Raw genomic sequence first — 27,688 nt, 5'->3', positions numbered from 1 at the left:
TGGCTTCTTATATAGCGCGCATATCCGCCACTCAGTGGCCCTTTTACACAGTATTTTCCTGCAAGGTATGTGGGACTACATTTGCATTAGGAGACCTGGGGTGGATTTCACAAAGAGTTAGGACTAGTCTTATCTCGAGTTAGGACCAGTTGCTCCTCCTAACTTAGGACTATCCATGCAATTTGTATATCTCCTAGGACCAGTCCTAATGTTAGGTCTAGTCCTAACTCTTTGTGAAATCGACCACTGTTCCTTTATAGCACCATGTCATGGTTTACAAGATGCTGTGCATGTCTGCAGCTTATCAAACCAGGAACACCGGGGTGAACCCCTTCTCTTTTCGATAAGTACACTGGGTTCTTTTCCGTGCATTATACAGCACACGAGACCTACGGCTTTAAGTCCCATCCGAAGGATGACAAAAATGCATCACTTTAGAATTCTTTACCTGGTGCATTTTTCCCTCCATCCTACAACCCGTTAGTTTGTTTGTTTTAATATCACTAACCTGTGAATTTTTTTCAGATATCGTTGAAAATCTAGAGCGGTTAATCACCATGCACAAAGAATAATCCATAAAAATTGGAATACACAATCTAAAAAACACTAAAAGATACTTCTCAGATTCAAATTTTTTGGGATTAGACTGATGTAGTATTTCAGAGCTCGGGAAAGTACTGAGTATACAGTGCTAGATCAGTGTTTATATGGGCATTCCTTCCTCCATGATGGGTAAAATGAAATCATAATTAATGTTCTTCATCCCGATGCAAGTTTCCTCTTTTACACCAAAAGTAGATACAACAAAAAGGTAAGTTCCTAAAAACTTTTATGTGTACATGAAAACATCCAGCAGGATTTAATAAACAGTCTATGAAATTCACAGAAAATTAACCAGCTTTTCAAGTACTTCAAATAATATGTACTAGGCTAGTACACACAGAGAGATGACAGCCCATAATATTCAAATCTCTGAGCTCTGGAGAAGTGGGGTGATCTTCTTGGAAAAGTTTGTTCACCTCAAAGTTCAGTGAACCTGTAAAAAACATCATGCTATATGTTGAGACACACACACACACAGCAGGGGCGACATGGGCTGTTCATCAGTGCTTAAAGGAACACGTTGCCTTGGATCGGACGAGTTGGTCAAAACACAAGCGTTTGTAACCGTTTTTTATATAATGCATATGGTTGGAAAGATGTTTTAAAAGTAGAATACAATGATCCACACAAGTTTGCCTCGAAATTGCGTGGTTTTCCTTCTACTGTGCGAACTAACACCGTCGGCCATTTATGGGAGTCAAAATTTTGACCCCCATAAATGGCCGACGTGTTAGTCGACGAGGTAAAAGGAAAACCACGCAATTTCGAGGCATGTTTGTGTGGATCATTGTATTCTACTTTTACAACATCTTTCTACCCATATGCATTTTATAAAAAACGGTTACAAACGCTTTTCAAAGACCAACTCGACCGATCCAAGGCAACGTGTTCCTTTAATGATTCCTGTGTGTAGTAGAGGCAGGGCTTACCGGACTGTTCCACTTGGAGCAGAGGGGTGATGAGAGGCTGACATTAATAGTAATAAGTGAAATACATTTACATGTATAATGTTGTGTAAATGAGAATTTGGTTTATGGTTTTGGGATTATTTAGAAAACAATCACAAATTTGCATTTTGATTTAAAAAACTCATTAAAAGAACACAAGAATGATCAAAATTTCAATATTCTTTTGATAACCTTGTTTGCAGGCCTGCTTACTTCACAGAGGCAATGAAGGAAACTGCCCCCTGCCCCTTGTTCATTGCCTCAGTGCCCCTTGAAAGTTCCAATTTCGTGCCCGATACCCACAGAGGCCAGTTTCATAAAGCCTGTAAGCACACAAATTTGCTTAGCATGAAATTATTTCTTCCTTGATAAAAACAGGATTACCAACCAAATTTCCAAATGATTTTCAGGATAAGCAAACAACAGCTACATACCACTAACAAGCAATATGCAACAAATGGAAATTTGGTTGGTAACTGTTTTTATCAAGGAAGAAATTTCATGCTAAGCAAATTTTTGTGCTTACAGGCTTTATGAAATTGGGCCATGATTGTAAAAGCATCTAAAGAGTTCACGGTTGTTCTCCAACCAAATATCACACTTTTAATCAGTTGCTTCAAATGATTAAATTGATGAAAAATGAAATGCGTGTTTCATAATGAGTAGCGACCAATAATCGATATAGAGGGTGTGACTACACTCAGCCATGGAGGTAGGACTCAGCCAACCCTGAGTGACAGCATGAGGTGATGCCTGGAGACTGACAACCTCAATGCCAGGGGTTTACAAAATGTGTGCTTTATTGGCTGAGACTAAACAAGTAAGGCCAAATAAAACACAAAACATGTTTAGCGTCCCTCCCTGCTTCCTTTTTAGAGGCCATCTCCTTTTATTTATTTATTTATTAAAAAAGAGAAAAAAAAGAGAGATGATCTCAGACAAAAATTGATTAAAACAAAAAATAACCCAGCCAGTTGTCTTTTAACAAGTGTTGGCCGGCCATTTTGCAAAATAAAGAAAAAAAAAGGCCCTCCTTTTTTTCTTTTCAAAAAGGCAGGATGCTAACCATATTTTTTGTTTAGTTGGCCTTAAAAAAAAAACATGTACATGATGTACTAGACCATTTCCACAATGCAGATGTTACAAAATACATTATTCAAAAGATTTTACTTATATGTGGCACTAACGAAATTCATTGTTCGATGTCCACCATATGCCAACAAAATGAGAATACCACTCAAATTAAACAAAATTTAATAAAATACACTCCTCTTTTTAAAATTCATTTGATGCAAAACTCTTTAAAAAATAAATTTACCCTATAGATGTTTATGATATAATTTCAGTTTTTTTTTAATTGTATGCAAATAATTTGTTAAAATTGACAAAAAAAAACACATTTAAATTTGGGAAGAGGATGCTTTTTTTTAGAAACCCATTTGCCAACAACACCCAAATTTGTGTGAAATAGGTTAAAGACAATGGACACTATTGGTAATTGTCAGAGACCAGTCTTCAAAGTTGGTGTATCTCAACATGCGTAAAATAACAAACCTGTGAAAATTTGAACTCAATCGGTCGTCGAAGTTGCGAGATGTTAATGAAAGAAAAACAAACCCTTGTCGCACCATGGTCACACGCAGTTGTGTGCTTTCAGATGCTTGATTTTGAGACCTCAAATTCTAAATCTGAGGTCTCAAAATCAAATCCTAATACCAATAGTGTCCACTGCCTTTAAGGATAACATGAATGACAGTTCGGAATAATTTTATGCTAACAGTTATTTTGAGTATTTACCAATAGTGTCCAGTGCCTTTAAGCAGCTTTATGAAATGAGGCCCAGCAAAAATCTATAAATACTATAATACAAATGAATAACTTTACTTAAAGGAACACGTTGCCTTGGATCGGACGAGTTGGTCAAAACAAAAGCGTTTGTAACCGTTTTTTATAAAATGCATATGGTTGGAAAGATGTTTTAAAAGTAGAATACAATGATCCACACAAGTTTGCCTCGAAATTGCATGGTTTTCCTTCTACTGTGCGAACTAACATGGTCGGCCATTTATGGGAGTCAAAATTTTGACCCCCATAAATGGCCGACGTGTTAGTCGACGAGGTAAAAGGAAAACCACGCAATTTCGAGGCATGTTTGTGTGGATCATTGTATTCTACTTTTACAACATCTTTCTAACCATATGCATTTTATAAAAAACGGTTACAAACACTTTTCAAAGACCAACTCGACCGATCCAAGGCAACGTGTTCCTTTAAGTTGTAATCTTTACAACTCTAAAACCAAAACTGTAATAAGACTCATATCATCAAGATTATCAAACAGTTTTAAAACGGATTGTACTGATATAAATCGGAGCCCACTCCTGACAACATGGACATTATCACTCCATGTTATTTTTAGGAAATCTTTACGACAAATTTGTTGTTCTCATTAACAAAAGTTCAAACCTGGCAATGGGTGAACTTTTTATGTTAATTGGGTCAGAACGATGTTGGTTTTGATGACAACCTCTGCATGCCGAGGACTGATTGCGATGTGATGTTTTTATTTAACTTTTTATTTTGGCTTTACTTTTTTGCATCAAAATTTGCATACAATTCTTGTTGCATAATCATATTAAAATTGTCCCAATTTAGGATTTTTTGTTATTAACTAAAAACTATTAATTACACTTCAAACTTATCCATCACCTGGGCCCAATTTCATGGCTCTGCTACCACCGAATTCCGCATTTACGATCATGATTCCCCGCTTACGTGCAAGCGCCGAATTTCTGCGCTAGCTGTGTAAGCGTAGAATGCCTAGTAGACAAAGGCAATTGCCTTAGTTGCCTCTGTGAAGAAGCATGCCTGCATAATGTGGCTGCTAGGAATGATTATTATCTTCAAGGACAAGCTAATCCTCCAATCAGATTTGAAGAATGGAATGGTGATATAAACCTATATTGTACGGTTAATGTAATTTCACTACCTGCGTCTTGTGTGTTCTATATGTCACGCGCAAGGTCTGCTCGAAGATAAATACGTTATCAAATGCGCACTCGTGGAAATACGGAAAACTATAGCGTGTCTGTGTCCCATATCCAAAGAGGACGCAGAAGCGCTACATTTTTCCGTATTCCACTCGCGCTTTTGAGATAATTTATAATATTGATGAATTAGGCCAGACAGAGCAGTCAGGTAGTATTTACTAGAGAGGCGTGGTCTGTTTTGTGCAAGATGAGTATCCAGGGAGCTCTTTGTGCCTAGACTTAGACTTGTGTACAAGTCGTTGAAAAGCAGTTAAAGGCACTGTACACATTTGGTAATTGTCAAAGACCAGTATTTTCACCTGGTGTACATAAATCCCAACACTGAATGCATATTAAGTATTGTTTGAAGCTTATTTGCATGATGTGGATTAATAGGAATAAACTAATAAACTCGGGCCATTAACTTTCATGATCAGTGCCAGTGTCAGTCCATTAAAAAATTTATGTAAATAGTAGATTTGCTGGTACAATGTGCAACCACAAGTAATTCATTTTGTGGTAGTGTTGGTACATTTTTTGTTTTATTTGTTTAAATTTTCAAAGTCTGTCTAGCTGATCTTGTACTTAGGAAATTATGGTTTTATCTGTTTCAGAACATGTACGTTCTTATATTTCTTATATCTGTGCTCCTACTCTAATAAACAGGGTTGCATGTTACAAACATACAGGTATCTCTACGTAAAAAAAGTGTGGATAAAAACCAACATTTTGATTTAAACACTTTCAGGGGGGAAGGTACTTTGAAAAAGTGTATGGTTTGTAGGTTTGTACACTACACTTGTGAAAATGTTGATAATTAAAAATGACCTGTTTAGGCACCTTCAGACCTGAAACTTCAAGGAGGCAACAAAGGCAAATTGCCTACTTGCCCCCTGGTCATTGCCTTGGTGCCCTTGAAATACTCCAGTAGGAATTTACAATTTCCTCATAGGGTGCCCTTTACCGAGAAGAAAATGCCTTGGTGCCCTTGCCCTATCAAAAACTAAACATACAGGCCTGATGCTTGGAAACATGGATGGTCAGTTCTCACTTGATGTTATAAATTGACCACATAAAGGTATCTCTGTGTAGAAGGCAAGTGAGGAACTATCCATGAAAAAAGAGGAAATGAGAAAACCAGGCAAGAAAAAAAGAGAGATAATATTCCTATACTTTTGTACACAGAAAGTGAAGAAAACAAAGAGGAAAATCAAAACCAAAAAGAGGAAATCAGCTGAAAAGAGGAATCTCACATGCCTGGTGTAGAAAAGTGCGACTCAAAAACAAAATTTTCTTCATACACTTTTGGAAGGGAGGGATAGGGTATTGAACAAGTGTACAAATTGTGCGGTTGTGAAAAAGTTGATAAAGTATTGTGAACGATCCCTTATACCACGATGCACAGAGCTAAGCTTCATGTCAAACTCCAAGTTGCCCTAAAGATGGCGGTTATCAGGAACCATTTAGTAGGGACCCTGTTATGAGCCAACCTCGTTTGTAGGTCAGTCAAAGTTTCCTTTTATCAGCTACCTATTGTTCGTTTGTGGCTGTCTGGCCATGTCTAGGGTATGAAGGTTATTGGACCTTTGGTGCAGGTACTTGTTACATATAAAGCTAGCAAATAGGATTTTGTAACAACAGTGACATTAGGAAATCATAAGTGGTTCGATTGGAGTAACCTTGTCTGTCACGCGGCCATATCATGGCAAAACAACCAAACTGATTTTGTTGTTGTTGTTGAGAACTTTAAGGCAGTGGACAGTGGACACTATTGGAAATTACTCAAAATCGTTATTAGCACAAAACCTTACTTTGAAACGAGTAATGGGGAGAGGTTCATAGTATGAAACATTGTGAGAAACCACTCCCTCTGAAGTGTCGTAGTTTTTCGAGAAAGAAGTAATTTTCATCGAATTAGATTTTGAGACCAAGTGTTTTTCAGGATATAAAGCAAACAACAGCTGAAAACCAGTAACAAGCATTATGCAACAAATGGAAATTTTGCTCATAACCCTGTTTTTATCAGAGGCATATTTTTATGCTAAGCAAATGTTTGTGCTAAGCAGCTCTATGAAATTGGGCCCAGCTGAAATGTGCTTGACTCCTACGAAACTATCACAGTGAAAACAGCCCTGTGGCACCCGCGATTCACATTCGCATGTATGAACCAGGCTTTAGGCTGTTTTGCACGCAGACGGCCATTTTCTAAGTTGACAGAACTCGCATCTCACAGCGTGTGTTTGTGCGGCCATTTTGTAAGTTGAACAAACAGCATCGCGTGAGCGTTCAATAAAAAAAACCTCATACATGTATTTCATATTCAACGCGCGTGCAGAATGACGCGCTTGTCATCTTGCGGTCCCGTGGCGTTTGTGCACGAAGCATCACTCGTGCGCCCTCTAGTTCTTATATATAACTCTATGGGTGGGACTGTATTTTTGAGTAAACAATTCAAGGAACAGTGACGGGGATTAGCCTACATTGCTGTGTGCAATGGAATATTTAAAGCCCATTTACGCTACACCTGGAAATACATTAGCATACAATGTGGCAGCATGAATTAAAACTTGAACCGTAGTGAAAGGACCACTTAAACAGTGCATCAATCCTCAACAACTTCCTGCCTTGTTCTGGGTTTTTGTTATTGTCCACACAAGCAGGTTCATAAAATTCAACATTTTATATACATTTGTCGGTTTATTTTGTAAATAACAACATTAACAAGGATGGCAACCGACGTTGAATTGCACTGGTACAACATAAAAGTTTCTTTAAAAAGTTAAGTTAAAAAGGTTAAACACCTAATTATAATGAGCAAGAATTAAAAACAATTAAAACACCAAACAATCAACCAGCACTAACCCATAAAGAGACCAGGGAAACTGACTGAATAAATTTTAAATATTTTGGGTTGAGCAAAAAACAGTTGACTAGAGAAGGACTGTGCCCACTGCCCCTGTGCCCAATGCCTGGATGCCCCTTTAATTTCCCACATTGAGTGCCCTGTACTAAGGCATTTAATGCCTTGCCCTTTAATACAAAACGGTGAAGCAAACCTAATTATAAAAACAAAGGAACAACTTTTCGTTCAGGAAATGCCATGAAAAGTTCAAGGACATTCTATCTGTGAATGTGATGCTGTGTGGTCTAACCATGGAGGGAGGAATCATGATCTATCCATAGGTTGTCGGAAGTTGTGGCTACAGCTATGGCTAGATGCCCATCATCATGCAATGATGTATAGGACATCCTTAGCAACACTCTAAGCAACAGCCATAGCCGTAGCCAAGGCCGCCAGTTACAGACACTGGACACTATTGGTAATTGTCAAAGACCAGTCTTCTCTTTTGGTGTATCTCAAATATGCATAAAATAACAAACCTATGAAAATTTGAGCTCAGTTGGTCATTGAAGTTGTGAGAAAATGTAAGGGTTCCTGCACAAGGATCAGTGTCACCTGTGACAGACATAGCGCATTACAAGTTTCCTTTATTATTATTATTATTATAATGAAAGAAAAAACACCCATGTCACACGAAGTTGTGTGCTGAACAGACGCTTGATTTCGAGACCTCAAATTGTAAATCTGAGGCCTCAAACCAAATTTGTGGAAAATTTCTTCTTTCTTAAAAACTATTCACTTCAGAGGGTCCACTGCATACAGCCATTGCACATGCAGGATCCTTCAATCACAAGCCATTGATCCTTTATTGTATGTAAATTCCTCTCTGCTATTGCAAGAGCACAGCTGCATGATGATTTATTCCCAGGAAAAACACTTCTGGGAAATGATTAAAGGGCCCGGTTTCATAGCGCGGAGTCGTTTCTCACAATGTTTTATACTATCAACAGCTCTCCAATGCTTGTTACCAAGTCAGTTTTTAAGTTAATATTTGTTTTCTGTAATTACCAAACGTGTACCTTCCCTTTAATACATACATATTGACCAACTGCAAACAATAGTCCAACAGGGACCTTTTCTTAGAATTACTGACAAAGACAGCACCGAAGTCCTGGATTACTCACAGAGGAAGGACCATATACTGTATGGTTTAATGATTTTTGCTTTTTTTTCAGTCATAGAGTGAATTCTTTACTTTGTTTTGTTCCCTTTCGTGGATCTATTTTGTTTCACCCCCTTCACTGTCAGGCATTGTGTTCTTTGAATTTAGCCCCTTTCACACGAGAGCAATTTTAGCAAGGGTCCTTTGCTAAATTATAGCAAGGTTGTTGGACAACAATGTTCCAAGAAGTTCTCTTGCAAAATCTTGTCAAACATTGCTACATTTTAAGCAAGGGACCCCAGTTAAATTGATGTCGTCTGAATAGCACTTTTGAATAGCTTGGTAAAAATGCTCTGGACTGTATTATTATTTTTTATTATTAGAAACACACTCATTTTCCCCAACAAGGGCCACTTAGAAAACAAAATCTTAAAATTCCACTCGCTTACAAATTGACCTGGGAAACTGTCTACCTTGAAATTAATTTCCCCAGGGAAACAGGTGTTTTTGCAGTGCCCCCCCCCCTCTACACCAGACTGGCCTTGCCACTTAAAGTGATAATGCCTTTTGTAAAGTGCCTTGTTCAAGAACACCTTATTAACCTTCCTCTATAACAATAATTGTATGCAAATTTTGAAGAAAAAAAACCAATGAAAAAAACCCAGATTTTTTTAAAAACATTACATTGTTATTGTGACTCAGTGTGCATAGAGGGTGCCCATCAAAATAAACATCTTTCTAACCTGATTACCATAAAAAGTTCGTCGATTGCCAGGTTTGAACTTTTGTTTTAATGAGAACAAGATTTCCTAAAAATAACACGGGGTGATATAGATGGAATTCTATGCTGTGAGGAATGGGCTCTGATTTACCAGTTTAATCCGTATGAAAATGGTTTGATAATCTTGATGATAATGAGACTTACAGTTTTAGTTTTAGAATTGTAAAGATTATACTTTCGGTAATGGTGTTCATCTGTAGTTTATAAACACTTTTGACGGACCCAATTTCATAGAGCTGTTTGAGCTGAAAATATTGCTTACTTTTCTGCTAAGCAAATCATTCACTTAAATTAGAGTGAACTTATTCTAATGCACAGCCACAATCATGCTTACACATTTTGTCTCTTTTTTTTTAAACAGTTGAATTGAATTGATGATCGATTTTTGCAGGGCCCAGATTCATAGAGCCGTTAAAGCAAAAAATATTGTTTATTTTTTTGCTAAACAAAACTACGCAGGATACCTTTTGACTCAATTCAGTGTAAACTTATTTTAGTGCGCAGCAACACTCATGCGTACACAGTTTGTTTAATGTTTGATCAACTAGTAATCGCTGTTTCAATGATGAACAAAAATTGTAGGCGATTGTCGAATACAAGATCTGCAAAGAGTTACTCAATACTTATATGTTGTTCAGTTGGTGTCTCTGTAACAAAAAGTACATCCATGATTGTGTCCGTGCACTTTAGCAAATATAATATTTTAAAGTATTGTTTGAAGTGGATAAATAGAAAGGAAACTATAAAAAAAACCCAGTAAACTTGCGGGTACAACCATGTCAAAATCTGTTTTGTGGGGGTGTTGGCTCTGATAAGTGCAGATGGGATCTCTGTCAGAGCCAACCCCAGCAATAGAGAATTTACAAATGGTTGTACCCGCAAGTTTACTAGTTATTTATAGCATAATAAATTGTTTTATTGCTACCTTTTTGTGCCGTCAAACTACTTCAGGTACAGACAGGCTCTAACTGACTTATGGGCAATCTCGTTACAGGTGGACTGGTAGTATGACATCTGCCGTCGATTTCACAAAACTCTTCCTAACTTAAGACTAGTCTTAGGACTTAGGATGAGTCCCAACCCTGCAATGTAGCATGCAAACCTTAAGATTAATCCTAAGTTAGGATGACTTACTCGTCCTAACTCAAGATAAGACGAGTCCTTACTATTTGTGAAATCGACTGCTGCTCTCAAAATTGGCAAAGGTTGTGGGTTTGAATCACACCCGAGTAATGCGACTATGAATTTTCTCAAAGGACTTGGGAAAGTATACAAAGCTTATTACACATCTGGGTATTGGTAAACCAATCAGAAAGAAAGGACGCCTTTCTCCATGGTAAAAAAAGAAAGATATTCTTTATCCTCGATGCAAATTTAACATCTATTGAAACATATACCTCGATTGTTTTGGGTGGATTGATTTTTTCATCCATTGTTTTGGATGAAACTTTGCATGACAAAAAGATAACATCGAAAGGCTTGCGATACAATGTATTTCTGTCCACTAATCTCCTTCAATCGGATTATAACTGATAATCGCAGGACCTTAAATGGAATATGTGATAATAAATTAATCTTTTGTTGTCAAAGTACAAGAATAACTTAAGGATAAAACCTTACATTGGCAACAGGCCAAATGACAGGCTTTGAATTTTGTCCTGGTGGAAGGGGCCTATCATCCATTTGACCAAACTCTTTACCAAATTCATCACTTCAATAACCTATCTTTTTTAAAAGTTTGTATATACTCAGCGCCTTGAGTACATTGTTGGTAGATACATGTGCTAAATAAGACTTCAATATTACTATTATTATAACTCTTCCCAACTTAGGATGAAACTCTTTGGACTTAGGACGAGTCAAGTTCCGTATCCAAAGACGTAAGGACGCATTGAACCCATCCTAAGTTTTACTCCTAACTCGAGATAGGAGTAAATCCATTGTACATGCTGAAATAATTTTCATCTCACTGAGGCAAACAAATTATTTTGTGAAATTATTTTACTCATATCTCAAAAACTACACTGCACCTCAGCAAGTAATATCTTAAGGGAAGCTTTCTACCATCAGTATCTTTAAACCATGCAAGTAAATCTGTGGATATTTGTGTTTTGTGTCGTACACAAAGTAACAACTTTAATAACAAATCATCTCATATTGGTGTTTTGTTCAGCAAAGAAACCTTACAGAATGCCTGATGGCACGCTGCAGGCATAAAAGCACTAAAATTACCCTTAAAGGCACCTGACACTATTAGTAATTACTCAAAATAATTATTAGCATAAAACCTTACTTGGTAACAAGTTATAGAAGAGTTTGCGGTAACACCATGTAGTAACAATCTCTAAATGAGTTGGGGTGGTTCTGAAAAGAACCGTTGGATTAACTCGACGTTTCGAATGTTGGTAACAAGTTCACAAAGTCCTAGGAGTCGGACTCTTAAGGAGTTATTAAAAACTTAAGGCTAGTTCTGATGTACATGTAGGACGAGTAAATCGTCCTACCTCAAGAAGGCGGGGCGGGCCTTAACTCAAAATTCATTTTCAACTTGGGGGGGGGGATGTCACTCACAATCTAAACATCTCGGCAACGTAAACAAATTTCAGTTTGTTTATGATAAGAATCATAGCCTGTTTACATAACTATGCTGTAACTGATCATTATGAAAAAGGGGATGATAACATCGGGGTCTTTGAGGGTTGCGTGTATGAATAATTTTAAGTTGTGTCATACTAGAATTACCGTTTGTTCAAGAAAACAGGTTATTCTCAAAGGTAGGGTCATAAAAACTCAAAAAATGAATGACCATAAAAACTTGTCTGGGAAGCCATGCAACTGTAAATACTATAAACTATCTTGAGAAAGGATTCTCATCAAAGTAATGTTTCACCCCAAATCTGTATAACCATCACAACACAGTGTATTCCATTTTTAAATATTTTTAAAATAACTGTTAACATCTGTGTTTTTACTTTTGTAATGCGCATCTAAACATATTTTGTACGAAACTTGCGCATAATAAAAGAATAAATTACTAAAATTATTACTACGCCCAGATATTTTTTTACTCAGAGTTGGTTAGGTCAGTTATAATCCGGAAACCAAATCTGGAAAATTAATATGATACAGAAATATGATATGGTGTTGTTTAAGAAAGATATACTCTCAGCCAGACCTAACCAATTTTACAAAAGACATTTAATTAAATAAAGACCTTTTTAAAGACATGTTCGGACGTTTGTAAAACTAGTTTTGGTGTGACCCAGCCTTAAGGGGTGCTTTTTTTAGGCCCTCTACTCCTTCCAGGAAAAAAAACCTCATCAAAATTCGTCAGCAACCTACTTTCCCATCAATTGCCTTTTTGACTCCTAGGAATTGATTAGGAGGTTTCCTATGATAAGCCGGGTATCCCACGACAACTTGAGTAAACCTTTGTCTACATAATTCCCCTACTTCCCCCCATTGATTGCACAAAGCGTGAAGCTCCTCTCCCCCCCCACAAAGTCACTTGTAAAAGAACACAGGAAATCCAAAATAAGTTCCACTGAATTTTTCATCGTCCCATATGACTAAAGCCTGGTTCATACTTCCTGTGAAAGGGAATGCGAAGCAAATTTTTACATACGTCACAGCTCTGTTTTTGCTGTGAATGTTTCGCAAGAATTGAGCAAATCGTGACTCAGGCTTACAAATTGTTCGCTTTGGAATTTGTGACGTCAAAATTGGCTTCGGTTTCACATTCGCATTAAAGTATGAGCCTGGCCTCCTGTGGCACTGTGGAATTGCACTAAATAATAAATGGTCAATATGTTAAATTACAAAGACAAAAGTAACTAGAGCCTGTGCCCTCGTTTTGAATCTGTGTCGTCAAAATTAGTTTCGCTTTTGCATTCGCGAAACCTAAAAACAGCTGATTTTGTTAGTTATTTTGTAAATGTAATTTACATGCTGATAAATTTGCATGGTTTTTCACCATTTTCTCCTGACTAACACAATAAGCCCCAATTTTTTTTTTACTGTTTTCATGTTCGGGTTAATCACATGAAACGTGAAGACTGTCTGTGACTTTTTTGACGCTCAACCATTCCTGTATAATACCTTTAACAAAACAAATTGATTTACCAGGCAACAAAGTTTCAGGATATGTACTTGCCGACGAATGTTCACAACCGACCAATAAGCGCAAAGAGCTCAAATAAACCTCAGCCCACGCAGACTGAACTTCCTCTTAATAGACAACCAGTCTGTGCTAACAATGGAACCAGGAACTAACCCTCTGGTAATGAAACAATCATTAATATGACAGTTTCAAATGACAGCATGCACGCAGGGTTCACAGCTAAAACATACAAAGCTTAAAGGCAGTGGACATTGGTAAATACTCAAAATAGTTATTAGCATAAACCTAATTTGGTAAAGAGTAATGGGGAGCTGTTGATAGTATAAAACCCTGTGAGAAATGGCTCCCTCTGAAGTAACGTAGTTTACAGGAAAGAAGTTATTTTCAACGAATTTGATTTTGTGACCTCAGATTTAGAATTTGAGGTCTCGAAATCAAGCATCTGAAAACACACAACTTCTTGTGACAAGGGTGTTTTTTCTTTCATTATTATCTTGCAACTTTGACGACCGATTGAGCTCAAATTTTCGCAGGTTGGTTATTTTATGTACATGTTGAGATACACCAAGTGAGAAGGTTGGTCTTTGATAATTACCAATAGTGTCCACTGCCTTTCAAGGGTTTTGATACCTTTTGTAGATCACGTTTTTAGCCATTGACATGAATCCTGTGTCATGCTTTTGTGGTGTGTCATCTTGATTTTTGCAATAGCCTCCTTTCTGGAATCTCGGCTCGTCAAGTGCAAAAGATGCAGGTTGTGCAGAACTCTGCAGCTCGTCTTATTTATTGTATTAGGAAACACGAATCTGTGTCTGTTATTCTAAGAGACTTACACTGGCTACCTATTCACTCCCGCATTTCATTCAAAATATTGTTGTTAGCATATGAATGTTTTTATGATTTTGCGCCTCCTTATTTGACAGAGCTGTTAACATTGTACACACCTTGTAGGAATCTTCGTTCTAATAAGAAAAAGTTGTTTGTTATTCCACCAGTGATGACCAAATCATATGGTGAATGCAGCTTCGTTCACACTGCCTCAACCTTATGGAACAATCTCCACATAAAAAACATTGACTCCATTGTTAAGTTTAAGATTGCTTCAAAGACGCACTTATTTAACATTTAATTCATCCATTTTGTTTGTCACCCAGTACATCTTGTCTTTGTATTCTGTTGTGTTTTTCTCAAGAGCACTTAGGGACATGTTTTATTACTATGTGTTATGCGCTATAAGAACGGATAATTATTATTATTATTATTATCCTACTAACCCCTTATCATATTGAAGGCCTGCATAATTCATAACATTTAAAACCAGAAAGAATAATATTGATTGGTCAGACAGTAGGAGGGTTGACTCTGTACTGTGTAAATGCATTAATCACATAATACCAAACTGAGGGCTGCGAGGGACCATTCACAATCACAATGGATCATAACATAAGAATTTTAACTGTATCTATAGGGTAAAAAACAAGTAAAGTTCAAATACAAATTTACATATTCAGGGCCAAATTTCATAGAGCTGCTAAGCACAAAAATTTGCTTAGCATGAAATTTCTTCCTTGACAAAAACAGGATTACCAACCAAATTTCCATTTGTTGCACATTGCTTGTTACTGGTATTCAGCTGTTGTTTGCTTATCCTGAAAATCACATGAAAATTTGGTTGGTAACCCTGTTCTCATCAAGGAAGAAATTTCATGCTTAGCAAATTTTTGTGCTTAGCAGCTCTATGAAATTGGGCTCTGTAATGTACAGCTGTAATGTACAGCTGTAATGTACAGTTCTTGACATTGTGACATTACAGCATAGGAACCGATCACTACATTTTGGCTGGTAACAACATACAATGACACTTTTGGGACACAAGGTGGCAGCAGACTAACTAAGTAAAGCCATTTTCCAGAAATGTACACATACTCGGTACACTGGGGTGAAGTGGCAGAGAGGATAAGAGCACCAAACTCAAGCTTTGGTGTTGGTGTTCAGCAGAGTGTGGGTTCGAATCCCGGTCGTGACACTTGTGTCCCTGAGCAAGACACTTAACTATAATTGCTTCTCTCCACCCAGGGGTGAATGGGTACCTAAGAGGGCAGAGATGGTTCTTGTGGTTGGTTTAGCTTAGTGCGCTACATACGTGTATTTGGCGGCATAGGCTGTATACTCCCCAGGGAGCTGAGACGGTTTAAGAAATGAAATGGCCCAGTGATCAGGGTAATAATGTTGGAAGCGCTTTAAGACATGGTTTTTAAAGCGCTATATAAAAACAAAATATTATTATTATTGTTTTTAAAACAACTGCGGAAGTACCTGGTATTGCCTGACCTTGAGCCCGTACAAATAAAAAAAAATGCAATACACCACAAAAAGGAAAGTATACCTTGGGTTTTATGAACCGTTTAATTGATACTTTGGGTTTTATGAACCGTTTAATTGTTTCAATACTATACAAATGTAGACATACACAATAAAACTAACCTTTGAAAATTTCATTTCAAAAGATGGTCAAGTTTTATTTATTATTCCGGAGTGTCGGATATGTGTACTATATGAGAAGCCATTATTATTATTAAAGACATTGTGATGAGAAAAGTTAAAGGAATACGTTGCCTTGGATCTGTCCAGTTGGTCTTTGAAAAGCGTTTGTAACCATTTGTTATAAATGCATATGGGTAGTAAGATGCTGTAAAAGTAGAATACAATGATCCACACAAATTTGCCTCGAAATTGCACGGTCTTCCTCTTACCTCGCCGATCGTGTTAGTTCGCAAAGTAAAGGGAAACCACGCAATTTCGAGGCAAACTTGTGTGGATCATATTCTACTTTTAAAACATCTTTCTAACCATATGCATTTTATAACAAACGGTTACAAACGCTTTTTATAGACCAACGCATCCGATCCAAGGCAACGTGTTCCTTTAAGCGCAACAAGTCAAAATTTCATCATGAAGTCTGCAGGAAAAGTTAAAAAACAAGAGATATTTCTTACCTCAAGTTCCGGAATGATCCCTCCAGTTCTCCAGCCGTTTTTGAGGCAAGGGTCCACTAGATCGCTGTAAACGTGATCCCCAAAATATAAAACTGACGACGGGTCCCACTGAGTCAACTCGGAGAACTGCTCCATGTTACCCTGAGGAGACCAAGGTTAATGAGACATAGTTATTAAAGGGAAGGTACACTATCGGTAATTGTCAAAGACCAGTCTTCTCACTTGGTGTATCTCAACATATGCATAAAATAACAAACCTGTGAAAGTTTGAGCACAATCGGTCATCGGAGTTGGGAGAAAATGATGAAAGAAAAAAACACCCTTCCCTTGTTGGACAAATTTGTGTGCTTTCAGATAGGAATCAAAGACTTCTAGCTAGAAGTCTTTTATTATTTTAGTGAGAAACTGCCTCTTTTTCAAAAACTACGTTACTTCAGAGGGAGTCGTTTTCCACAATGTTTTATACTATCAACAGCTCTTCAATGCTAGTTACCAAGTCAGCTTTTAAGATAATATTTGTTTTGAGTATTTACCAAACGTGTACCTTCCCTTTAAAGGCACTGGCGGCGATTAATCTTAGGACTTATGACAAGTTAGTATTAATCCTATCATTTTGTAAAATTGGATGCTGGACACCTTTGGTAAAATTGTCAAAGACCACTTTTCGTATACTCCAAAGATGGAATGAATTAATGGCCCAGTGACCAGGGCCCAATTTCATAGAGCTGCTTAGCACGAAAATTTGCTTAGCATGAAATTTCTTCCTTGATAAAAACAGGATTACCGACCAAATTTCCATGTGATACTCAGGATAAGCAAACAACAGCTGAATACGAGTAACAAGCAATATGCAACGAATAGAAATTTGGTCGGTAATCCTGTTTTTTTTTTCAAAGAAGAAATTTCATGCTAAGCAAATTTTTGTGCTTAGCAGCTCTATGAAATTAGGCCCTGGTGACCCACATTCTGTTGCTGACAACCCCAGAGCTTGGGTCGGATGAATTAGACCGCTCTGCCACAACGAGCCACATTACAGGCCTACAAGAAAAACTAGAAACATGACATGGACTCTACAATTTGTTTTTCTGATAATCCCTTGGAAAAAAGAAAAGAAAAAAAAAAAGAACCAGATGTTGGAACCTTACCTCCAAGTAAATCTTTCCCTTTCTGAGCTTGTTGACTCTCGCCCAAGAGGGCATCCCCGTCTTACGGTAGATAAATCGGAAGGGTCTGTCATGAACAAGTATGAAACAGGATTAACGTTGATCAGACCTTAGAGTAAAGTAACTTTTAATGGATTCATTCATTTTTCTTAGTTGTTTTAAAGCCATTATACACTTTCGGTACAGAACAACAACAAAAGTTCACAGATTTACAAATAATTTACAGGGTTTACAGAAGGGTATGGTGAAAGACTTCTCTTGAAATATTGTTCCATGAAATGCTTTACTTTTTGAGAAAACATTAAAACAATATCAATTCTCGATAGCAAGGGTGGGTTTTCCCGTTATTTTCTCCCGACTCCGATGACCGATTGAGCTTAAATTTTCACAGGTTTGTTATTTTATATATAAGTTGTGATACACGAAGTGTGGGGCTTGGACAATACTGTTACCGAAAGTGTAAATGGCTTTAATTGAAAAAAAAACAATAGGCACAGAGCTAAATTATGTGGCATTACAAGATGATAACAAGTTGTTAACAAATAGCAGATGTATGATGTACGAAGGAGCAATTTAACTAAAGATCTGGGCCAATCGCATGATTCTGCTTAGCGCGGAATTCTGCGCTTACAGGTTGTAGGTTTGTGTGCTTTTAAGGCACTGGACACCTTTGGTAATTGTCAAAGACCAGTATTTTCACTTGGTGTATCCCAACCTATGCATGAAATAACAAATCTGTGAAAATGTTGACTCAATTGGTCATCGAAGTTGCATGAAACAAAATGGCCACAAATGTCATACTCTCCATGAAACCTCAACAGTCTTTCTGAAATGGGGCCTATATTGGAACTTGAGCCCAGATTGGAATTTTGACTCTGTTTTGATTGTTTTGCCCATATTGGAATTTTGACCCAGTTTTGATTCTTTTTTGCCCATATTGAAATCTGGACCCAGATTGGAATTTTTACCCGGATCGTTGGAGAGCCTACCTTGTAGTGTCATGGAAGAAGAGTGGTTTCCTTGCTTGGGTGACGATGACATCAAATAGGTCGATCCAGTCTGGACCAATTAAGTACTTCATCCCTTCATCCCTGATGGAAGACAAGAAAAAAATCTACAAATTCATATTTCCAAATTTTTGTTGCAATTGTCAATTGCTAAAAGGTTACAGAAATCTATCTTTGTTTACTGTTTTTTGTGTGAATCAATACTTTCAAGATTAAGTTAAAAACCACATTGTTTAATGTCGCTTTGTGTAATTGTTCTATGTCTTTTTTTCCTTGCTGTGTGTGGTTTCCCCTCTTGTGCGCCTTGAGCACCTCATTTTGGTGGATTTTGGCGCCTTATGAATGTTCTTCATTATTATTATTATTATTATTTAAGTCTCCCGACGATAAATAGAGCATGCTACATTTCTTTTTTAATTTCATCACAATCCAAAAGTAAAAATTAGTAAAAATAATTGAATATGAGTTGCACTCACACAAAGCTGAAGCGGCTGTTGGTGATGAGAAAGAGTCGTTTGCCGCCCTCGTGCAACCTCCGAATATACTCAGGAATACCGGTGCCTACCTGCAAATATTTCTCTGTAATATCAAATCAAAAAATGTTGATTGTTTTAACACTATATTATTTTTGTATACATGGTATACTTTGTGTTTTTGATTATGTAACCTTTCTATGTACTGATATTCTAATATTTTCCAAAAAGAGTATGGAAAACATTTCATTTTTTGTTATTAAAACCAAGAATGCCTCATAAGTGAACTTAATTACTGTAGCTCACAAGCCTGAGGAAACCTGTAAAGGTTGATGTTAAAGACACTGGATACTATTGGTAATTACTCAAAATAACTGTTACCATAAAAAACTTATTTGGTAAGAAGCAATGGAGAGCTGTTGATAGTATAAAACATTGCGAGAAATGCCTACTTCTGAAGTTATGTAGTTTTCGAGAAAGAAGTAATTTTCGACAGATTTGATTTCGAGACCTCAGAATTAGATTTTGAGGTCTCAAAATCAAGCATCTGAAAGCACACAACTTCGTGTGACACGGGTGTTTTTTCTTTCATTATAATCTCCCAACTACGATGACCAATTGAGCTAAAATTTTCACAGGCTTGTTCTTTATGCATATGTTGAGATACACCAAGTGAGAAGACTGGTCTTTGACAATTACCAAATGTGCCCAGTGTCTTTAAACTTGATGTTGAGTTTGAGGCTTTGCACGGTGAATATGTGAATTATTATTATTTCTTTAGGTATTGACAAATCTGGCTTTGGATCCTTTTTTTCGCCAGACACACAAGGCATGAAGGCCACTCAAGGTGTGGGCTACAATTTTTTTTTCCAGAAGCCGTTGCTACGTACCCTAATGGGCTGAAACAGGGTTACCCCCTTTACAGTCCATATGGATGTAGGCCTGGGTATCATCAATTCGAAGCCTGGCCGGTAGAGCAGAAAGCACTACCTCCCCAATTTTACGTAGCAAGTGTCACGATTGGAACTCACACCCTGCTGATCAAACACCAGAGCTTGAATCCAGTGCTCTTAACCGCTCGGTCATGGCCTTGCATGTGGATTGGGTTTTCAGTCCCAACCAGACTGCTCTGCACAGTGATTGAACTACTAAGGGTAACTCACCTACATTGCCAGCAATCTCCTTGTGCATTATGCCAGACGTGTGTATTTCTTTCACTGCATTCTGAAAGTAACAAAACCAAAACAAGAAACTTTACTGAGGCCAGACACATCCATTGCGTTTTGAGTTGAGATTTAAAATACTGAAAGAACTACAGGCCAGACACATCCATTGCGTTTTGAGTTGAGATTTAAAATACTAAAAGAACAACAGGCCAGAAACATCAAGAAGCAGGAAGCCAGTGAAGAGATTTGAAAACAGGTATTTTATCTTACACAATGTGTAGCAGCATCTTGAACCAAAAGCGGTTAACCACTACTAACAGGTATCATTAAGTAAGAAATAATGACAAAGAAAATAAGAAAGTACTGGAAAACATTCAATAAAATAAAAACATATAAATATTTAAGAAAGAAAAAAGAAAAAAAAGAAAGGAAAAAATAAAGTATTTATTTGACTTACATGAATATCAGTGAAGAGGTACTCTGGATCATACTCCAGCTCGTTCTCCGTCAAATACTGGAAAGACAAAAGATTTGGAGTTGAACAAGGACAAATTTGCTAGAGTGGGATCGTTGGATGATATCCATTCCCACATCCTTTGAAGGGGTTAACCCTGTTTTAGCCCCAGGAGTAGGAGGAATTGTGCCCCTGGTGGCAGTTGATTTGGGTCAACAGCCAAAATTAGTTCAGTGTAGCTCTCACCTTGAAGTGGCTGGCTAGGGCCTTGTGATGCTAAGCCCGGTTCATACTTCCTGAAATTGCTTCGTGCGAAGCAAATTTTCTTGCTTCACAATGGGATGGGGAACGCGTAATGATTGTTATGAATTTGCATTTGCATTTGCATGAAATACGAACCAGGCTTAAGGCTGTCTCTCATAAAAATTAAGACAAATAACGGCGAAACGCGCGGATACAAGGGTGGGTTTTCCCGTTATTTTCTCCCGACTCCGATGACCCATTGAGCCTAAATTTTCACAGGTTTGTTGTTTTATATACAAATTGTGATACACGAAGTGTGAGACTTGGACAATACTGTTTACCGAAAGTGTATAATGGCTTTAAACGACTTACCTCTATAACATTGGCAAGAAGCGTCATCTCTGGAATAGCAAATAAATCCATCAGATGCTTTACTGGGTGTTGCTGTAAGGAACCAGACACATATCAATGACTAGAGAAGCGACCATCTCGTTTTTCTTTCATTCAATTCAATGCAACCAGAGTGAGGCTGAAAGGGTAAATTAGACACCTTTTTGGTTAAAGGTAGGGTCAAAGATTGGTTAATACTCCAAGCATTATTTTAAAGGGAAGGTATGCGTTTGGGGTAATCACTCTTAAAATAACAATAACAATTTACTTTGTTAAGTGCAAAAAATGCAGAAAAGTTTCTCAGATTGAAATGTCTTTGGATCCCTTTCCCTAAAACCACATTTCTTTGAAGGGAATCGTTGAGAAACAGCTCCTTCGGAAGGAACTCAAAATTAAATTTAGGCATTAATTTGTGCAAAAAGGATGTTTTTCTGTGCAACTTTCATGACCAATTGAGTCCAAATGTTCACAGGTTTTTTATTTTTATATGCATATGTTGGAATACACCAAGTGAGAATAATGGTCTTTTACAATTAACCAACATGTCCGATGCCTTTAAACCATATTCGTTAAAGGGGAATTTCTCAAAATGCTTTACATTATTAACTGCAGTGCTACTGTTACCGAGTAAGTTTTTATAGCCATTCATTTTTGGAGCATTTACCAACGATATACCCTCCCTTTAAAGGCAGTGGACACTATTGGTAATTGTCAAAGACTAACCTTCACAGTTGGTGTATCTCATCATATGCATAAAATAACAAACCTGTGAAAATTTGAGCTCAATTGGTCAACGAACTTGCGAGATAATAATAAAAGAAAAAACACCCTTGTCACACGAAGATGGTTGATTTCGAGACCTCAAGTTCTAAACCTGAGGTCTCGAAATCAAATTCGTGGAAAATTACTTCTTTCTCGAAAACTATGGCACTTCAGAGGGAGCCGTTTCTCACAATGTTTTATACTATCAACCTCTCCCCATTACTCGTTCCCAAGAAAGGTTTTATGCTAATAAATATTTTGAGTAATTACCAATAGTGTCCACTGCCTTTAAGTTTTTGTGCTCAGAATATTGCGGGAAGCAAGTTTAGCCTCTTCGGGAGGGGCGGGGAGGTGGGGGACCCTTACCGTCTGTCCGGGGATCATTAAGCTTTCTGGGATGTGAGTTCCTCCGTACCTCTCAATTACTTCATCCTCGCTCACCGGCTGCAGTCCTCTGTTGTCATGACGACAGACAAATGAGAAACAAAACAAAACTGAATTCTACACAACTGAATCCTCAACAATAACTGTAAACATGCATTTCAGACAACAAACAATTTACAAATGTAAACAAAAAGGTTTATACGTAAAAGACAGCTACAAATGTAAACAAAATGGAAAAGAAAACAGATCAGGGAAATGTAATAACACATTAAATGAAGAAAGCAGACATATTGGTCTATATTAATGGGTTGCCTCATATCACTGCATTTTCTTAGTTTTACTGTGAGGTTAAATAAAGGATTTCTGTTTGTTTCCCCCCATATTTATAACAGGGATGTCATAGGCTAATAAAATAATAACTGAACTGTGAGCACAAGGCATAAAAGCTTGCGAGTATGAAGCCTGCTAACCGGGGTGTTTAATATGGTTATATCTTTATTTTTTATGAATTTGATCTTAATTAAAGTCTAATAATGTAAAACAGCAACAACAAAAATTTGAAGGGTGGGGGATTTGTTTGAAGAAAACAAAACGTATTTCCAGTTAAAAGAAGATAAATCACATCCATTATAAAGACTCTGTCTTGGAAAAGTGAGTGCATCACAAAACTGAATTCCATTGAGCCCTTTAACCTTATCATTTTGCATGGTTCTTTTATTACCTGTGTACTGTTCCAAGTTGAATGTGTTGAAAGGCGTCAATCTTCATTAGATAGCCCTGTATTTGGAGATATAAGAATGAAAGTCTAATTTGCATCAATCTTGCCTAGAATTATATTTTATATACCCTCCCTGTAAAGGGGTGAGAGTCATTACTAAGAAAAAAAAGTCTGAAACTTGGATACAAATTGAAACATATGTTGAAATGAAGTCATTTCTACTGTTGGTAACCCCTGGGATTATAGATTCCAAGGAGCTTTTGGAAACAGTGTCCAAAACACTAGAGAAGTAGACCAATGAGCAGGGTTTCTTTATTTGTGGAAACAAATATTGTCTGATTTTCTTCACCAGGCCGACATAAAAAGTCTGAATTCAGCCAAAAGTCTGAACAATCTCATCCCTGTTAATATGACATCCCTGTAAATATGATATTCCTTTATAGGTTTAGAAAAATGAAATTGCTGTTGTTCTGCAAGGAGCATGACCTCAATCTAATACAGTTGGTTTTTACACTGATGTGTGTTAGCACTGTATACTCGGTACTTTCCCGAGTTCGGTCAAAGTGGGATTCGGAACCATAACCTTTGCATTGCAAGAGATGTTTACCACTAGAACATCAAGCTTGCCAAGTGCCTGGAGGCAGCGTGAATCCTATGCGTTAGCATTGGGTACCGCAATGTGTTATTAATTTGTTTGTATTGTATTTTATTTTGTTCTGAAACTGGAACAGACCCCATAACCCTGGGGAGGGTAATAACATTATGATAATCAATACCAACTAATGAAGGAGTGTTAACTTAGAAAAAAACAAACATTGGTAAAGCCTTATCACACACGTTGATTTTTTCTTTTAAAACGGTAAATAAAAAGACATACTTGGCATCGCAATTAGTTATAGCTTCATCAGGAGTGTCCATCAAAAACCTAAATCTATCTTCCCTACCAAGAAGTTAAAATACATTAGACCTAAATCTAGTTTGGTGAAAGTTATTACTGAATAGTTCTACCTTTTTTGTGTCAAAGTGAAGTCCTCTGATTGCAAAGTCGGGTGAAAACTTCATACTCTTGATACCTGGGGGAAACTTTAGAAATGAGAAACACCAAAAATAAACTATAGAAAGCATCAACAAAATATTCAGGTTCTGTCTTGAAAGTTCTCCCCGCGATATTTAAAAACAGGGGGGGGGGGGCATTCTGGGCAAGTTTGGCCAAAGAATGCTGAATTGAAACAAGGTCTTCAAAATGTTTTGTACTTGGCATTTATTTTGGTTTAAATTGCCCTTAATAGATGATTTTATCTCGGTGATGAATTTTGTGAAAATTGTTTAAAAGAATTGTTTTTATCTTATTCGTTATCGGCTGAAATTTGCCCGTACATATCTGCAAACAATTTGCACTTATCCGCCCGATACGCTAGCTTGTGCATGGGAAGAGCTTATTGCACAATTTAATAAAGCCTGTTAGCACAAAGACTTGCTAAGCACAATTTTTTCATCATCTTCTCATCTTGTTTGGCTCTAATTAGAGCGTTAAGAATATTTATCCAGATCCAGAGTTGTCACCACACCTTTTTTAGTTTAACACTTTGTTTACCATTTTTCTTTCCACCAAGTTCTCCATGGCTTGGTTGTAGATGAGGTAGTGAAGATGGTCCGTGTAGCAGGCCAGGGTGTAGTCATAATCAAATCCATAGACGTCGATGTTAGACAGGTTAATCTCATTATTCGCAAACACCGTCTTTGGATTCACGTTGATTTGATGGTCAGTAGCTGAAAAATTACATAATAAGTTGTACAATATTAATTTTGGTTTAACCCTTACACCGATATCTGTAGCACTGTAATAGGCTACTCAGTATTTTCCCAGGTATTACTCTGGTGAGTTTCGAACACAAGACCATTGCAATTCTAGAGCAGTGTCTTTACCAACTAGACCAACGGGATCGCCCGTTGGCTAGAGGCAGGTCGATTCCTATTATGTCTAAGCAGTGGGTATGGCAGCGATTTAATGTCAAATTTGCATCAGGGATGAAGATCATAAATATGCTTTTAATTTGGCCCTTACAGTTACACTGACATTTGTTGGCACTGTACACTCAGTATTTCCCCAGAGTTCTGCGAAAAAATCACAGGCATATTTCTTGGGTGGGATTCAAATCCACGACCTTAACAGTACACTTATTATTTATAGCAGACATGGCATTCTATTTCTATTTCTTTTGTTGACCACAACATATTAATAGACCTTGTGCACATGACGTCATTTCAATACGGCGCCCCCGCATTGAGGTCAAAAGGAGGTTGTTCATTGACCAATCTAAGTGCGTTTTGATTGTTTCGTCACCGTTTGGGAAAAGTTTACGTATGGCGCCACTACTTTTTCATTCGAAATAAAATAATATAGTATCTAATTTACCTGACTGATATATCCCTTTTTGTAAAAATGAGTGAAAAAGTGGTGGCGCCATACGGAAAGTTATCCCCCGTTTGACCTCAAAGAAGGCGGCTGGATGACGTCAATGCATAAGGTCTATTATTATTAAATATTATTAAAAAAGAGTAAAGACAATGAACATGGGCTGGCCTACTTTTCTGCATATGACTTTAAGCGATAAAATGCTTCAAATAGCAAAGGGATAAAATATCATTCTCCATAAAATGAAGTATTTTACATTATTTATGTAATAAATCATATGCAGACTATAACAAGGTTTATAGAAAAAGTCTTAACCCCCACACCGCCCCGCCCCCTCCTCAGACTCTGCTCCGAGGCGAGATAGAGTCCAGCTTATTTACGTGAATGACCACCTACCAAACTGTTCGCAATAAGATTTCGAAGTGTTGTATTCATGCCACAACACAGAATCAGTAAGGGGCGCTGCATCTTTAACTTGAGAGCATAACTGTCGAGGATATTGACGCACAATAAGCGAGTTGATCCTCTGCAGTTTTCTGCAAGATCTGCAGAAATTACTCGTCAACCCGCTCATGGAGGCCGCCATGTTGTCTTATAATTGTCAAAAGAGGGCGCTGTTGTAGATTTGTGGTCCTGCTGCAAAAAATTATAACCGGCAACAGTAGGGGGCGCTGTTGTAGTTTTGTGGTCCTGCTGCAAAATTGCATTATGCAATTCGCAACAACACCAATACCGTGCAAAATTCAACAGTGTGCCCGCATGAAAAATGTGGCTAGATTTTACATTTTAACCAAATCAAACAAAACAGATAATGCGATGATTAATAATCTCTCAAGGTGACGTTTGTATGACTTTGACGACCCATGCTTTGCCTGAGATCTGCAAGCATGAGCGCGGAGAAATCGCTCCGTCGCTTGCGGCACATCCGCGGGGTTTTCGCCGGGTACGGCGCCGCCGGGTGCAACCCGCGGCCGACCCCCGCACTGTGTGCCAACTACTCTTCCGGTATGTAGATGCGGTGCAAAACCAAATAATGTTGTCGTGATCCCCCCTTTTTTGTGTGTCCATGGAGCTTTATCTGTCCAACTTGTTAACTAGTGTTAAATATGTGTCGGTGATAAAACTAATATTAAAATGATATTATAAAGGGGGGGGGTTTCCATCGGTTTTACATGGGAAGGGGGCGGGGCCATGGTATTTCAAAAGTGATCGGCATCTTGATCAAGGTTAAGAGTACTAGGCCTACTAGTAAAAGATACAAAATTAATTATTTATAGCGTGGCAATTTTCACGATTTTTTGAACGGTTCATATTAGTCCATAATAGGTCCTACCAATTTGTATAAAACTATTTTTATATTGCAATTGCATGCTGATTGGGAGGTCGCAGGTTCAACTCTAGCCCACACAAGTGGGGCTAGTTCAACTCCAGCTCCAAGAGTAACGTTTTCTTTGTTCAACCAACTATTTGGCATTAAATTATTTTTATTTACTTGTTTTAAATAGAGGGAGAATGGAGGGTTGTGATTATCGCACTTACCTGTGACTATGGCAGTATGGGGATTGACTATGAATGAGTAGGCTTACACTCGCCCTACTCCTAAGTCCTGGAGCTATGAGAGGTTCGGTCCGCTACCGTCTCCATGTTGGAGACGATAGCAATAACCCAATGATTTATATTTATTTGTTTATTTATTTTGCAGATGGTCAAGTTTCTATAGGTGATGTGACTAAAACAATCAAGACACCAGCCAATCCTGAACTGGTTCCCATCAAATACTGTGAGTTTCATCTACCTACCTATCTATCTATCTATCTATCTTCCAATGAGTACATCCCTCCATTGCTTTAAAAACACTGGACACTTGGTAGTTGTCAAAGACCAGTCTTCTCACTTGGTGTATCCCAACACATGCACAAAAAAAACCTGTTAAAATTTGAACTCAATTGGTCGTTGAAGTTGCGAGATGATAATTGAAGAAAAAACACCCTTGTCACTTGAAGTTACGCGCTTTCAGATGCTTGATTTCGGG

General features: G+C 37.6%; 2 protein-coding genes across 2 annotated transcripts in view; one reads left to right on the top strand and one right to left on the bottom strand.

Moving 5' to 3' along the window:
- LOC139945491 (5'-nucleotidase domain-containing protein 3-like) overlaps positions 1-26,234 on the bottom strand; it is a 31,075-nt gene extending 4,841 nt beyond the window's left edge. The window contains exons 1-12 of the mRNA XM_071942853.1: positions 26,053-26,234; positions 24,835-25,010; positions 24,249-24,323; positions 23,244-23,299; positions 22,505-22,592; positions 21,359-21,430; positions 20,747-20,803; positions 20,287-20,347; positions 19,127-19,229; positions 18,633-18,734; positions 17,626-17,710; positions 16,481-16,621 (exon numbers count right to left, since the gene is read on the bottom strand). Coding sequence (XP_071798954.1) covers positions 16,481-16,621; positions 17,626-17,710; positions 18,633-18,734; positions 19,127-19,229; positions 20,287-20,347; positions 20,747-20,803; positions 21,359-21,430; positions 22,505-22,592; positions 23,244-23,299; positions 24,249-24,323; positions 24,835-25,010; positions 26,053-26,230 — 1,194 coding nt within the window. The 5' untranslated portion in view covers positions 26,231-26,234. The remainder of the gene's footprint in view (positions 1-16,480; positions 16,622-17,625; positions 17,711-18,632; positions 18,735-19,126; positions 19,230-20,286; positions 20,348-20,746; positions 20,804-21,358; positions 21,431-22,504; positions 22,593-23,243; positions 23,300-24,248; positions 24,324-24,834; positions 25,011-26,052) is intronic.
- A 139-nt stretch (positions 26,235-26,373) lies between these two features.
- The window catches only part of LOC139944758 (von Willebrand factor A domain-containing protein 8-like), a 74,229-nt gene continuing 72,914 nt past the window's right edge, over positions 26,374-27,688 (top strand). The window contains exons 1-2 of the mRNA XM_071941851.1: positions 26,374-26,661; positions 27,359-27,436. Coding sequence (XP_071797952.1) covers positions 26,520-26,661; positions 27,359-27,436 — 220 coding nt within the window. The 5' untranslated portion in view covers positions 26,374-26,519. The remainder of the gene's footprint in view (positions 26,662-27,358; positions 27,437-27,688) is intronic.

Source organism: Asterias amurensis, chromosome 12 (genome assembly GCF_032118995.1).
Source record: "Asterias amurensis chromosome 12, ASM3211899v1".
NCBI classification, from domain to species: domain Eukaryota; kingdom Metazoa; phylum Echinodermata; class Asteroidea; order Forcipulatida; family Asteriidae; genus Asterias; species Asterias amurensis.
The sequence above is the reverse complement of the archived record's forward strand: the minus strand, read 5'-3'. Positions and strand labels throughout refer to the sequence as shown.